Source organism: Biomphalaria glabrata, chromosome 15, assembly GCF_947242115.1.
Source record: "Biomphalaria glabrata chromosome 15, xgBioGlab47.1, whole genome shotgun sequence".
NCBI lineage: Eukaryota > Metazoa > Mollusca > Gastropoda > Planorbidae > Biomphalaria > Biomphalaria glabrata.
The window spans coordinates 30,299,146-30,313,685 of NC_074725.1; the positions used below are offsets into that span (position 1 = coordinate 30,299,146).

Below are 14,540 nucleotides of genomic sequence, written 5' to 3' on the forward strand. Positions count from 1 at the left end.
ACATGAGATCGTAAATTGTATAGAAGAGATAGAGCACCACGTGGCTAAATGTTGTTTGTTTACGATTGGTGAATGAGGTCATATTGTGAAAACACACTATTTTACTTGTTTCCTGTTAATGTCTCCAAAGTTCACATTGACTTTTGTCATCAAACTTTCCTGCGAACGCAACACACTTGGATGGCTAACTGGTATTTCTGTATAGTTTCTTTAAGTTATGTTGATAGTGTTTCAAAAGTTTCCCCTTTTCAGTGTAATCCTGTGTACGTTCCACCAGCTTTACTTTAATACTGAACTACAGGGAAAAGTTTCTCTGCATCATAGTAACTTGCTTCTGTATTGACCCTAAGACGACTGATTTCCTGAAGTACATCGCCCTCTGTTTTTGTTCTGGCACATGCAATGTGTTTATCAGTTTCTGAATCCTGTAACATCATTGGCATTAGACTAGCAGTGCAGTCCATCGACTAGATCTTTGGCATTAGACTAGCAGTATAGTCCATCGACTAGATCTTTGGTATTAGACTATCAGTACAGTCCATCGAATAGATCTTTGGTATTAGACTATCAGTACAGTCCATCGACTGGATCTTTGGCATTAGACTAGCAGTACAATCCATTGACTTGTAAGGCTGATGATGTGTGACGGTGTGATAAGCCTATAAACACATAAACTAGCATAACTTTAAGTAAATGAAGACTTTGACGTTCCGTAATAAGAATGAACGTCTCACACATAACAGCTACACAAACTCTGGAGCATGCCACAGGATGCAAAATCTGGCAACATTTGTGATGTCTCCTTAAAAGCGCTTAACAACACGGGGATCTATGAGGTTTGAGTGCCACGATGTTTCTGTTTTAAAAGGAAACACAATCTTCTCGTTTCTTATCTCGTTTCTTCCGTTAGTTTTTGAAAATTTTAATGTTAAAAATTCCATGCACTAGCTAATGCCTAGGCTTTCATCTCATTGTCTACGAGTTGAGCCTTGGTGTCAGTGGTGTAGCTATGAATTAGACATCATTTGGGGGCCCGGGCGCTAGACCTCTTTAGGGCCCCCTTGCACTCTGACATTCATGACGTGAGACAATGGCGTAATATTTAATATTTAATGTAAACAACATTTGGGGAACTCCTCAAGTGGGGGCCCAGGGGGATTTTCAAATTTTCTACCCCCCACCCCCCAGCTACGCCACTGCTTGGTGCTCTAAAACTGATAAAAAGGTTGGGAAAAGAAAAAAAAAAGCTACATGAATAGAAGGAAATAACGAGACGAACAGAAGTAGAGCCAACGATTATGAAGAATACTTATCTTTGTTTCCATGTAATTCTATAAATTATCAATGTATATAGATACAAACCATCATGTCTTTGCTTAGAAAAAACTTTTTTCATGTGTCTGTTCAATTATACTGTACTTAAACTTTATAGACTAGAACATTATGTAAAACAAAGAATCCACCCGAAAATTTGACCGGGGGGGGGGGGGATTAAACTAGTAAGTTATAGTTACCAGCATGCGAGACAGAGTAACCTGCAGCTCGGCCAAGAGCTGGACAGCGCCAGTGACGGAGAATGACCACATGTTCATCAGCGCCTTGGAATACAGAAGGACGGGGAAAATGTCCGAGGCCCTGGGCCTCTCCTCGGTGAAAAAATAGATGCTGACCAAGACCAGGGTGAACAGTCGGTGGAAGTCGTTCCAACGGTTGATGTTGGTCAAGTAATGCGACCGCTGGATCCAGTGCAGCTGCGTCCTGCAAACCCAGAGGCACAAAGGTTCAGACTCCGAAAAAAAATAGGTGTTCATTCATTGGCGAAGAAGCTGGGGTTAAAGGCGATGGGTCAAAGGTGAGGATGGATCAAAGGACACGCTCGAGGTGATGGGAAACTAAAAGCGTTTCAATGGTAAACAAACACACACGGGACACACACAAAAAATATAGGAAATAAAATACGTAAAGACATTGAAAGACGATAATTTAAAACAAAAAATATGCATGTAGATTCAAGGCGCTTTTGAAACTAATAGATCAGATGTACAATAAGAAAAAAAGGGAGACTAATTGCAGTATGTAAATGAATGACAATGTTCTTGTACGTTTTGAAACGTGTGGTCCTTGTTCCACGGCACACATTCTAGACCAGCGGTTCTCAACCTTTTATGCTCGGCGACCCCCTTTTTACAACACCCCACTCTGCCGCGACCCCTCCCCCACACACACATACAGCAATAGAAGAATGAACAATAACAGACCATATTTGCAATTGTCTTAGGCAACCCTTGGCAAATCGTCAATCGACCCCCAAGGGGGTCGCGACCCACAGGTTGAGAACCCCTGTTCTAGACGAAGCAAAGGGCTTGACAAAAGTAGTTGAACTAAGTACGTCGCCTGTTACGAACTTTTTGTAGTGCATGCTTCCTGGTGACGAAATGTGAACGTTTACAAATTAAAGTATCTGATACAGTATCTTTCAAATTGTGATACGCGGTACAAATGGAAGTACTTCAAGTCATACCAATTAGGAGTCTCATTAGTTTCCAGGAATCGATGTCTTTAGATCTGACCTTTTTTTCCCAACTTTTCAATCTACGTTTTTAATGACCCCCTCCCCCACCCCCGCCTTTTTCTTTAGTTAAAGAAAGATCTAGAAATGACGCAATACCAGTCACTTGCCAGTTCGGTCTATCACACCTGGCTTCTCTAGCAGACGACATTTCTTCTTTCCGATGTATGGTTTATCTCAAGGTAGGTAATGCGTTTCCTATCTGTGTTTTAACAGTTTTACAGAGTGAAGTCCCTTGTCATTAGGTACGTGCCAACAATGCACATGAATCACAAAAGCGGAGGTTGCAACAGTTAAAGTTTCCAGCGATACCGGAACAACACCCGAGAACCCAAGAATCAACACATCAACAATTATGACAGACGAGCATGAAGACTGCAAGACCAAATCAACTTGTACAGCGAAACCTTTGGCTATGGGTGTTTATCTTACAAAGCTTATATCAAATCACTCTGTCTGTCAGTCCGTCCGTCTGTCCCATTCTCGGATCAAGCTGAAACGTTGCACTATTGCTCCTAACAAAACATGAAACAATTAACAAAAAATCCACCAATTAGTCAATTAAATAGTGGTAATTAAATAATTCTGTTTGATATCGAAAAAGGGAAATACATATTACAATATTGAGAGCTGCTGCTGTAAATGTGGCGTTCTTCCCAATAGGTAAGCCACCCACACACACACACACACACACCCCCGGCCTTAAAAAAGTGACACTCATCCAGAGCCTGAATGTAAACATAGAGTTGAAGCTAGGTGCTGAAACAAATGATACATACATATATTAAACATAAATGAATAACAGCACCAGGGACCAAGTTTTTAAGAGAGAAAGTAGTGAATTAAAATGCTACGAAAATAAGGGACTGCGCCGACCGAGGCTCGAACCTGTGACACTGGATTCGACACCACCGCCTAGCGATAACGCACCAAGCGAAACTAGCCTCTAGACCATCGGAATGTCCAAAAAAACATTCTTCTGATCCAGAGTCATTTCGCCCGTATGCAAATTACCACCCCAGTGGTCAAAGGTCACAAGCTCCAGCTAGCCCCTCCCCCACCCTCGCAGCATCCGTTCACTAACAACTTCGTCCAGAGCCTGTGTGCGTTATCTGACAGGAGGTACTTTCAATCCAGTGTGTGTCCTTACTTCTTCAACGGCACTTTACCAAATTAGAACATGGGGTCATGGCAGACAGCTGTATCCTGTTTTTTTTTTGTCAGGGAGTAAACATGAATTTTTGAAGCGGCAGGTAGGGTTAAGGAGATAAACTCTTGTTCCCGAGAAGCACGTTAATTAAGTTACAATATGACTTTAACATAGTCACAATAGGGGGAAAAAACGTCTATATCAGTGTACCTCAACCTGTGGGTCGCGACCCCCTTGGACGTCGATTGACGATTTGCCAGGGGGTCGCCTAAGACCATCGAAAATACGGATTGTTATTGTCTACGCTTCTATTGCTGTATGTGTGTGTGTGTGTGTGTGTGTGAGGTCGCGTCAGAGTGGCGGGGGGGGGGTTGTAAAAAGGGGTCGCCGAGCATAAAAGGTTTTGAACCGCTGGTCTATATCTTCCAAAACAACACAGGCAAACTGAACGCTTCATTGACACTGGGTATAAAGCTAATAGTTGGATGTTAGAGCGTTATGGAAAGAAATGAATACCATTTTCATTAATTAAACTAGGCATGAATATTTATGAGATAATGGCGTTGGTTTTTGGGATATGTTAGAAGCCCCCAGCCACCACCCATTGGGTCCTGAAACAAATGCTTTATTGACTTCCAGGAAACGCCTTGTGTATTTTTGCAAGTCGAGCTTCGGACGATTTTCTTCGATAGTCTGAAACGTTTATGCAAGAAAAGGACACAATCCGAGACCATTCATCATAGAAGGCCTCAACACTGCGACGTAACCACCTGTGGGAAGCTTAGACCAATAGCTCGTTGCCACGATACAAGTCTGTACGACGTTGCAGCAAGCTATTGGGTCTCCACAGCCCACATGTTGTGACGTCGCAGGCAAGTGCTGAGGCCCTCTATAACCATTGGTCTCGCACAATCCCCAGTTTGTTTACCTTGTTCTTAAACACCTCTCCCGTTGGTTTAACTCTTTCTCTCCGTAATTATTTAACACGTTCTGGTGGAATAAACGTTGGTATCGTCAGTTAGGAAGAAAGAGTTAAACACTTCTCCCAAGGGAGACTAGAGATGTGGCACAGAGAGAAGCGCCACGCTCAGATTGAATTACCTGCAACCGGTCACACGACACGGAGATCTCGTAATAGCTCTGGTGGGCGGACGGCACCGCGTTGCTCCACATGCCGTTCATCACCCTGATGTACGCCACCAGGAAGAACACCTCGAACGCCCGGGCGACGTCCGCGGAGAAAAAATAGGCGGCCATGACGCCCATCGTGACCAGCTTGATCGAGTAGTTCCACCGGCTGAGGGCCGTCACGTGGGAGCTTTTCCTGGTCCACATCAACTGGTCCCTGGCAATGCAAGTAGGTCAAACAATAAGGGTGAAAAAAAATGAAAGCCGTTGCCATGACGACACCAGAAGTACAAAGCAAAGCAAGAGTACCTTCGGGTTTCTGTGATTCGAAATTTCCCCCGCTACACAACTTTCACTTAGGAAAAAAAAAAACAACTAGCCAAGACAGAGAAGCAGAACTGTGTATCACCTGGAAATAGCTAGAAGAAAAAGCTGATAATTAATCATGACCGAAAACCCAGAAAAAGAGAAAACACACTGCTTAGAAAAAACCTAAAAGCAAAGTGCCAATGCTTGCTCAGGTGTATTAAGTGAAAGATGTAAAGCGGGGCAAATGTAGATGTAACTCGTAGGTGTAACTTGTACATTCAAATGTTGATTATAAATTGTGGATGTCATAGCTATAAATTTAGAACAATTTAAATGCAGATGTAAATGTAAATTGTAGATGCGAATGTGGAAATAAATTGTGGATATGATTGTAAATTGTCGATGTAAGCCAGGGGTTCTCAACCTGTGGGTCGCGACCCCCTTGGGGGTCAATTGACGATTTGCCAGGTGTCGCCTTAGACCATCGAAAATATGGATTGTTATTGTCTATTCTTCTATTGCTGTATGTGTGTGAGCGGAAAGGGGGGGGGGGGTCGCGGCAGAGTGGGGTATTGTAAAAAGGGGTCGCCGAGCATAAAAGGTTGAGAACCGCTGATGTAAGCTATAGGAGTAAATGCAGATGCAAAATTAGAAGTAAATTGCACATGTTAATGTCGTTGTAATTTGTATAAGAAAATTGAAATGTAAATGTAAACTGCTTGTTCATAGCTGAACTGCTCCTTTCACGCCCCTGCAACAATGTAATACGATAATGGGAATGACCCAAGCCAAGACAATTTGTATATAAATAAAATAAAAAAATCTAGCAGCGGTCCAGCAGAAACACCACAGTAGTCAAAGTATTACGACTCAAAGCTGTACGCAGTATCAACCCTAATTTAAAGAAAAGAAAGTACCGTTTAAAAGATATTTAAAAAGTATTTGATACAACTGCCTTAAATATTTAAGTCAATTGGACTCACGATGACCTGTTACCTATTGTAAAAAAAAAAAACCACGATAAAACTCTGTGGCCATATCACAAGGAATTCGGCCTCGCAAAAACCTTCCTTCAGGGAACAGTCCCAGGAAAAAGAGGCAGACAGATAAAGCGATGGGAGGACAACATCAAAGAATGGACGGGTCTGCTATTGAAAGAGGTTCTATCCAAGGCAAAAGACAGACGAATGGAGAAAGACGATAGACAGATCTTGCGTCGTGCCCCCAACGGTCCAACAGACTAAGGGATAGCTGAAGGTGAAGAGGCAAAAGCAATTCGCTCAAACTGGATAAAAGTAAAAAAAAAAACTAGCGAAGAAATGTAAAATTAGAATCGGAAAACAAACAGCAGAAGATTTATGAAGAAAAACAAAAGTTTGTTTCCGGAAATAGAAGATTGAAGAATTTTTGGTAATTCTGCAGGATTTCAAGGGGCAGCCATCTTTGTTACTATTTTGTTATTGTTTATGTTCCAAAGAAATCCCAAGATAGTGTCTTAAAAAATACCAAGAATTAACATTACTTCTGTGTTTTCAAAGCAATGCTATTTTTTCTTTTAATTTTGACTTGGTGTCAATACAATACGTTTCTTATTGTTCTGTCTTCTTTTTAATTGTTAAATAGTGTCTATATCTATTCTGAATTATTCTGAATATAGAGAATCTAAATTTAACTAGGCCTACAATAAATATCAGCACAGTTTATTACCAAAAATGAATTGCCTTTAAGAACCTTGTCATAGTCATATTATCATCATATTAATATAGTAACTAAGTTTTAACTAAGTAATTTGTCTAGTTCTAGCAGTTAGATTATGAGTCTAATTAACTCTAATTAATTGACTTATAAAATTAGGACAAGATGATACCGGTATAGCTAGTATTAAACTAGATCTAGCATATTATTTAGCTTCAAAAATAAAAACAAACAAAAACCCAAATCTGAGAGAAAACCCAAGATACAAGATTACAGTCTAAACAATAACAAAGATGGCTGCCCCTTGAACTCCTGCAGGATTACCGAATTTTTCTACGAAATGTAAATCTAATACTTCGCATTTGCCTATAGTGTGCTTAATTATGTCTTTATAAGATAAGCTGTTTGAAACAAACAAATATCTAAGTGAATCTCATAACACCAACCTCCTTATTTATAATACTACTCGTCACAGCTCTTCAGTGTGTATTTGTAGGGCTAAAATGTTTGCTGATTGGATTCTAGTGTCTAAGTTGTTTCTAGGTTAATTTAATCTCAGTCATTTGACTTGAAGTTATCCACAAGTCGCACGAGAAACACAGGTGACGTTTGGTGTATCACTAGTTTTAGAATGGAGCGGGGTGCGTACCCAGAGCGGGTGAACGAAACAATGAGCTACCGAGGGTAGTACTTAAACAGTGCCCAGGGGTGTCAAGTGTCAAGATCAGTCAAGAGTAACCTCACCGCAAAAAAAAAAAAAATCAATCTACACATGAGAAAGAACCACACAATTACCGCCGTATAAATCAATACTGAAAGATTTCTCCCTTTATGCAACAAAATTGATTAATGATCACTAATGAATTAACTAGCTGGTAAAACCTTGGTTGATGTATGTGTTGTTTTCGGCGATAAATAATTTTGCAAAGTTTCAACTTGATCCGAGAATGGGAAGCGGGAGAAATAAAGTGCTCAAGATTTGTACAAGACAGAGTGAGCAGATAGAAGTTTTATCATTTAAAAAAATCCTTAAAGCTCAGGAGCGTCTGTTGCTTCATTATGCATAAAGGACAAAAGTTTTGAAGGGCCAAATAGTAGGATCGCGGATTAAGCTATTACCCTCGGGCCGTAGTTTGGAGGATCACTTCCCTAGTAGATTTACACAGAGAATGTACGCTATTGAAAACATTAGAGAACATACATTCAAGCAGGAATCAACAATTAGATAAGACGGACACCTAAGCAATGAAAACAAAAAGAATATGAGAGCGCTGAAGAATGCGACATAAAAAGAGAATACGCGAGTTTTTAGAGAACGCCGACACTCAAATTTATTCGCATTTTCTGAGCCGGTATCGAGGAATGTAACTTGTTTGAGAACCTTGGTTCGTCGAGCAAGCAGTAAGGAGCGCTGGCTCTACAACTCTCTCACAGGGTAACCTAAACTGTTTTGTATATTGGAGGTAAATTCTATACGTAGTAGAAAAGAAATGTGTACAAACAAGAGCAGTGACTGTGCAGATATCACTTTCACTGCTTGCGAGCATTATGAGAAACTCCAAGAGGGATCGTGTTTTTAATCAAGAAATTTTTGAAATCGGCCAATACGCAGTGTCTGTTGTTAGGCGTTTCCGCGCTTTGTATAATGCAAGTCAAACGGAGGTAACTCAAATAACGAAATCCAATAACACGGCGAAAGGTCAACAAGATAAGTCGACGCTGACAACGAAGGTCGAATAAACAATAACGTAGGGAACTGTCGAATGTCGTCAAGCTAAATCTCTACGTTCATAAAAAAGCTGCCTCTCCGTATGTTCACGTTTCGCTATTCTTCCTAAAAACCAATTCTTGTTTTTTTACTAGTCACGCCATTGCCTGAAAGTCAAAACTTCCCCTATTTACGAAACAAATAATTTCTAATCGTGGCATACCACTGTGCTCTGTTGACACTGAAAACTACGTTGGCTCGGACTTGTCATCTGCATGCCAGATGGAAGAATTTCTAAGGGCATCCTTTTTTGCAGAGCTTGCCAATGGGGAATTAGACCCAAGTGACGCCCGACATTAACCTAATAACTAATTTCTAATCGTTGCATACCACTATGCTCTGCTGACACAAAAGAATACGTTGGCTCGGACATGTCATCTGCATGTCAGATGGAAGAATTTCTAAGGGCATCCTTTCTTGCTGAGCTTGCCAATGGGGAATCAGACCCAAGTGACGCCCGAGATTAACCTTCAGAGACGTTTGCAAACGGGATCTCAGGACTACAGAAATCAATGATAGAATGTTGTAGGAAGATCAAGATCGGACCATAATCGGACAGCACGAAGACCCTCACCGACAACAAACGAACTAAAGGTGGCTACAGACAAGGAAAAAGAAAGCTGTCCGATCCGAAACCCCTGAAACATCTGTATTCTACGGGCAAAGTTCGCCGCTTCAGAATCACAGGAGATTAGATTCTGATTCGAATCATGGAGAAAGAGACACCATCAGTTATCCACATTGTCTCTGCACATACCAGATGACACTTCCCTAACTGGTAATTAGGTGTGGGATCATAGCTAAACAAGAAAACATTTCTTTTTGTTCTTCTTCTTCTTCTTCATTCTCATTGTTATGTTGGAGCGTTCAGATGACTAGACCAATACATGAGATGAACTGCGCAGTGGTTTCCAAATCAGGGAGCTCTCCATATAGTTTTCTTTCTATTGGGGTGTTTTGGGGCCAGTGCCTTATACGGGCCTCTTGGTAAAGAGAGCAGTTTTGGAGGACGTGGTCGGCATTCTCTGGTGATACTCCACATGGAAAGACTTCACTGGTTCCAATTTTTTTCTTTCGATTGAACATCAATTTTTTTTTTACACATTTTCAGCATCAGAAAAAAAAAAAAATTCAAAACGACAATCCGAAAAGTCCAAAAAAACAAAAAGAAGAACAACGGAACGAAATTTAAAAGAGATTGCAACAAAAACTTGGAACTAATTTTGCGAAACAATCTCACCCTTTACCTCCAGCCTGTCAGTGGTGCTCATCATCTCAGTCCCGTATTTGATTGTGTTCAGCAGGCGGAAGACCATTCCGTAATTCAAATGCGACATTAGGGGCCACACCAAGAAGACGGATTGCGGGACCAGAGGAACGGAGTTGGCCACCTCGGTGCCGGCCCAGGCGAGGATCAACACCCGCCGTCCGGTAAAGGACATGATAAAGATGTACGCGTCAAGCCAGCCTTTTTGAAGGAGTAGCGTCACCTCTTCCCTGGAGAAAAGTGGAAATCAACCTTTGGTAGAACTGTTGTCATAGTTTTTTTTTTATTTTATTAAACATAAAAACTCGGAGGGAAATGAGAAAGATAGTCCTAACTGGTTCCTAGTAATTTTTTTTTGTGGTCAGTTAGAGAATATTATTCTGACATTAAAGTTGTGATTTATTGGGCATTTTCATCAATGAAATCTTTGGTATATTCGGTGTATTTTAAAAAGAATCGTTTTTTTTTCTTCATTTTTTAGCACTTCATAATCCAATTTTAAGTGTTTTTGCGTCTAGCAAAAAGTATCTTTATTATTAAGTTGGCAACAGTGACCTTTCAGTATGGCGTCCTTGACATTGTTCATTACTACGCATTTCAAAAACTTTCCCAATCTTCATATTTTCATAGTCTTAAGTTTTTGTTGTGTTCTATTATATCATTCCCACCCCATTTCCCTAAATTGCTTTCTCTTCTTTTTTTTTTTCTTCTGACCATAATTTATTACTTAAATGATACAGTCTGGAAAATCGATATAAGTGATAAACGTAGTTCTGAAAATTATTTCTGTGTACAAACAACCTTTATTTAGAAAAGTATAGAATGGTGTCATTTACAAAATAAAATGTCGACTAAGTAAGCAAGGACGACAACTAGACAGCGGTCCACAGGGTCGAGTTACTTCCCACGTGTCTCTCCACTCAGTCTCTCAACTCAGTTCAATCTACTGTTCAATAGTTACACGAGTCTCTGTCTCACCTTTCATCCCCCTGTCCACCTATTTTATACCCAGTACGTGCAAAGTCATCAACACACTTTAAAATAATAATAATTAAGAAAATGGAAACCCTAGTATAGCGCGTCTTTCATACTACAAAATACACAATGGTCCGATTTGTTTTTTGCACCGGCCCAATCTTTTTTTTTTTTTGGGTACTGTGCACTGGTCCAATTTGTTTGTTTTCAGCACTGGTCCAATTAGTTTGTTTTCAGCACTGGTCCAATTAGTTTGTTTTCAGCACTGGTCCAATATTTTTTTTTGGTACTGTGCACTGGTACAATTTGTTTGTTTTCAGCACTGGTCCAATATTTTTTTTTGGTACTGTGCACTGGTACAATTTGTTTGTTTTCAGCACTGGTCCAATATTTTTTTTGGTACTGTGCACTGGTACAATTTGTTTGTTTTCAGCACTGGTCCAATATTTTTTTTTGGGTACTGTGCACTGGTACAATTTGTTTGTTTTCAGCACTGGTCCAATATTTTTTTTTGGTATTGTGCACTGGTACAATTTGTTTGTTTTCAGCACTGATCCAATATTTTTTTTTGGGTACTGTGCACTGGTACAATTTGTTTGTTTTCAGCACTGGTCCAATATTTTTTTTTGGTACTGTGCACTGGTACAATTTGTTTGTTTTCAGCACTGGTCCAATATTTTTTTTTGGTACTGTGCACTGGTACAATTTGTTTGTTTTCAGCACTGGTCCAATTTTTTTGGCACTGTGCACTGGTCCAATTTGTTTGTTTTCAGCACTGGTCCAATTTTTTTTTGGTACTGTGCACTGGTCCAATTTGTTTGTTTTCAGCACTGGTCCAATATTTTTTTTGGTACTGTGCACTGGTCCAATTTGTTTGTTTTCAGCACTGGTCCAATTTGTTTGTTTTCAGCACTGGTCCAATTTTTTTTGGCACTGTGCACTGGTCCAATTTTTTTTTTGGCACTGTGCACTGGTCCAATTTGTTTTCAGCACTGGTCCAATATTTTTTTTTGGTACTGTGCACTGATCAATTTGTTTGTTTTCAGCACTGGTCCAATATTTTTTTTCTATTGGCCTAATCTTTTTTTTTCATTGTGCACTAGTTTGAAATGGTTCAATCTTTTTTGTGGACATGTGGGGAAAAGGGGCGAGAGGGCTATTTGGGCGCCATGCTGCCTGTAGGGTAGGGACTCATCAAGCACTCATCAGGCACAACTCAGATGGACTCAAACCCCCAATTAGAAATTCCCTGACGCCAGTGAGATTCTACATCTTGTGAATTTTCCATGTCGAAATAAAAGATGATAGACATAATCATAATACAGTAAAGAGAAGATAACTCGGTCTTAATTATTTTTCTGCTCCCAAGAAGAAAACAAATAGCGCATTTTCCTCAACTAGCCGTAAATAACCGTAGTTCTAAGTCTGGTGGTGGGACAATGGAGTCTGAAGGGAAAGAATCTTTAGCAAACAGAAAGTAAGATCTAAATTTAGAACTCGTCATAAATTAAAAAAAAAATTCTTCTCCTTACTCCCACTCTCCCCACCCCCCTATTCAAAGAAAATGTTCACTATAAGTGTCACAAATTGAACTGCATACTCTCGATCAGTGATGGACAAACAACGGCCCGCGGGCCTAAGCCGGCCCGTGGAAAGGTTTAATCCGGCCAGCCACTTTTTTTTATAAGAATGGATTAAAAAATTACAAATTTCAAAACGCAATAATTTTACACTTTGATACAGTTGAATCAGCAGTAATTTCTGAAATAGTGCGAAATGTTATGTTTCGTCTGCTGATTTGCAATGCGCAAAATCGCATTAAATTAAATGCACGTGTATAGAAATTCTCTCTTAACAAGCGACTGTCAGAATTGGTGTTAGTGGTTTCTTTATTTTACTGTTCATCTTAGTAGAACATTTCAAATTTAAAAATGTCCCAGAACATTCCTGTCACGCGACAAAATCTAAATGTACAGATACAAGAAAAACAAAACATCTATTTTTTGATCATTTCTGTAGCCACCCTACAAGCTTCTATTTGTCAAACAGCTAAGAAAAAAAAAGAGCTTGTCGAACTCAATGAAGGATTTGAAGGAAGACAAGATGAAAAAAAAAGAAGAACTTGAAAAAAATCTTCCGGCGAATCGAAAGAACATTTTAAAATTTCACTGATTTTGTCAAATATTTTGATAGTTTAAGTCTGCATTTAATGTGGGTCGTGAAATAGTGAAACTATTCATCTCAATCTAATCATCTCAAGCAATTATTTCTATATGTTCCAAAATTAAGATTCTGCATGGGCTTGCAAAAATCCAGTGTTCCAAATTTAACATGTCATTCTTAGAGAATCTGTGCATCGCGAGCATCGTCATTAACTTGTGTGCATCGTCATCAATTTGTGTGCATCGTCATCTATTTGTGAGCATCGTCATGAATTTGTTTGCATCGTCATCTATTTGTGAGCATCGTCATCAATTTGTGTGCATTGTCATCAAATTGTGTGCACCGTTTTTCAGTGGTGACAGTGAGAAAAAGATGTGTCAGGAAAAACAAAAAGAAAAAATACTCCGAAGAATAACTACGTTCCAATGTGAACCAAATTATGACGAAATGAGTCCATATCACTCGAAGCTTCATAGATCCATATCGCATTCGTTTCATTTGAAATCATGAAATATAATACTAATTTTTTGTGTGTTTCAATTAAAAATAATATTTCGGCCCGCCTAGCTTTTTCTTATAATTTTTGGCCCCGCTTCTAAAAAACGCGTTTGCCCATCACTGCTCTAAATCAATCCCAAGTCTTGTCGCTAGTTTTATGGTTTGGGGAAATAAAGAAACTTCAAACAAAACTGAAACTACGCCGGACTATTTGATGCCAGAAGTCGCTAGGGCTGAGTGGTTATGACATTAAAACAATAGATCTAGTCACAGAAACTCAAGCGTAACGCGAATCTGATTGAGTAGAATTCAAAGACTATAAATCCTTTGAAATCTTCGATAATTCAATACAATAGACTTGACGTGTAGAAAGGCGCACAGGTTGTGTGAGACACAATATTCAAGTATAAATATTGAAATAAAGGCCAATGTAAAAAGAAAAAATGATCCCCAAATCCGTCTGAACCTTTAAATATGTTTCCATTTAGATTTAGAAAACAACAATCCAGAAAAATAGTAACGGAATGGGAAGCGTGGTCGAGAGGCTAAGTGCGCTTGAACTTAGCTTGTCTTGGCTACCTAGAAGGTTCGACACCCGACTCGGGCAGAGTTGCGTTTACTGAGCGCCTAAAGGCAGCACAGAAAACCAACTCCTAGATACCCCCTTCCCCTCACTGGTCCACAAATGAGCTTGGACCAAAGCGCTCTGAGCATGCTATAAGCATGAAAGTAGCGCTATATAAAAGCTATAATAATAATGCATCTTTAATTTTGTAAAAATGTACCTCCCCTGAGTTATTTGGCTTTGTCGAACCATCTATTGTTTTCTCACATGATCATGTCACTGAAGTACTTCCGTTGTTATTGGCAACACAAACTAGCCTTGACACGTGACAATGCTGTTACTGGTACACCGGAAGTGGTGGGAGAAGGAAAAAAGCCGAACGACCCTGACCCCTATCCGACAAGAACCAGAACTCTTTTTGCTGACTGATATTTTTAGTAGAACTATGAGGTA

The 14,540-nt window shown here is 39.8% G+C and overlaps 1 protein-coding gene across 12 annotated transcripts in view; it reads right to left on the reverse strand.

Moving 5' to 3' along the window:
• The window catches only part of LOC106062148 (ATP-binding cassette sub-family C member 4-like), a 103,472-nt gene that overhangs the window by 35,504 nt on the left and 53,428 nt on the right, over positions 1-14,540 (reverse strand). Inside the window, exon 8 of one of the 12 annotated variants that reach the window (XM_056011979.1) lies at positions 1,515-1,758. The exons of 9 other annotated variants lie outside the window; for them this stretch is intronic. In XM_056011979.1, the coding sequence (XP_055867954.1) occupies positions 1,515-1,758 (244 nt within the window). Of the gene's footprint in view, positions 1-1,514; positions 1,759-4,820; positions 5,065-9,866; positions 10,117-14,540 lie in introns of all 12 variants that reach the window. 2 more of the 12 variants (XM_056011980.1, XM_056011976.1) reach the window with 2 other exon arrangements.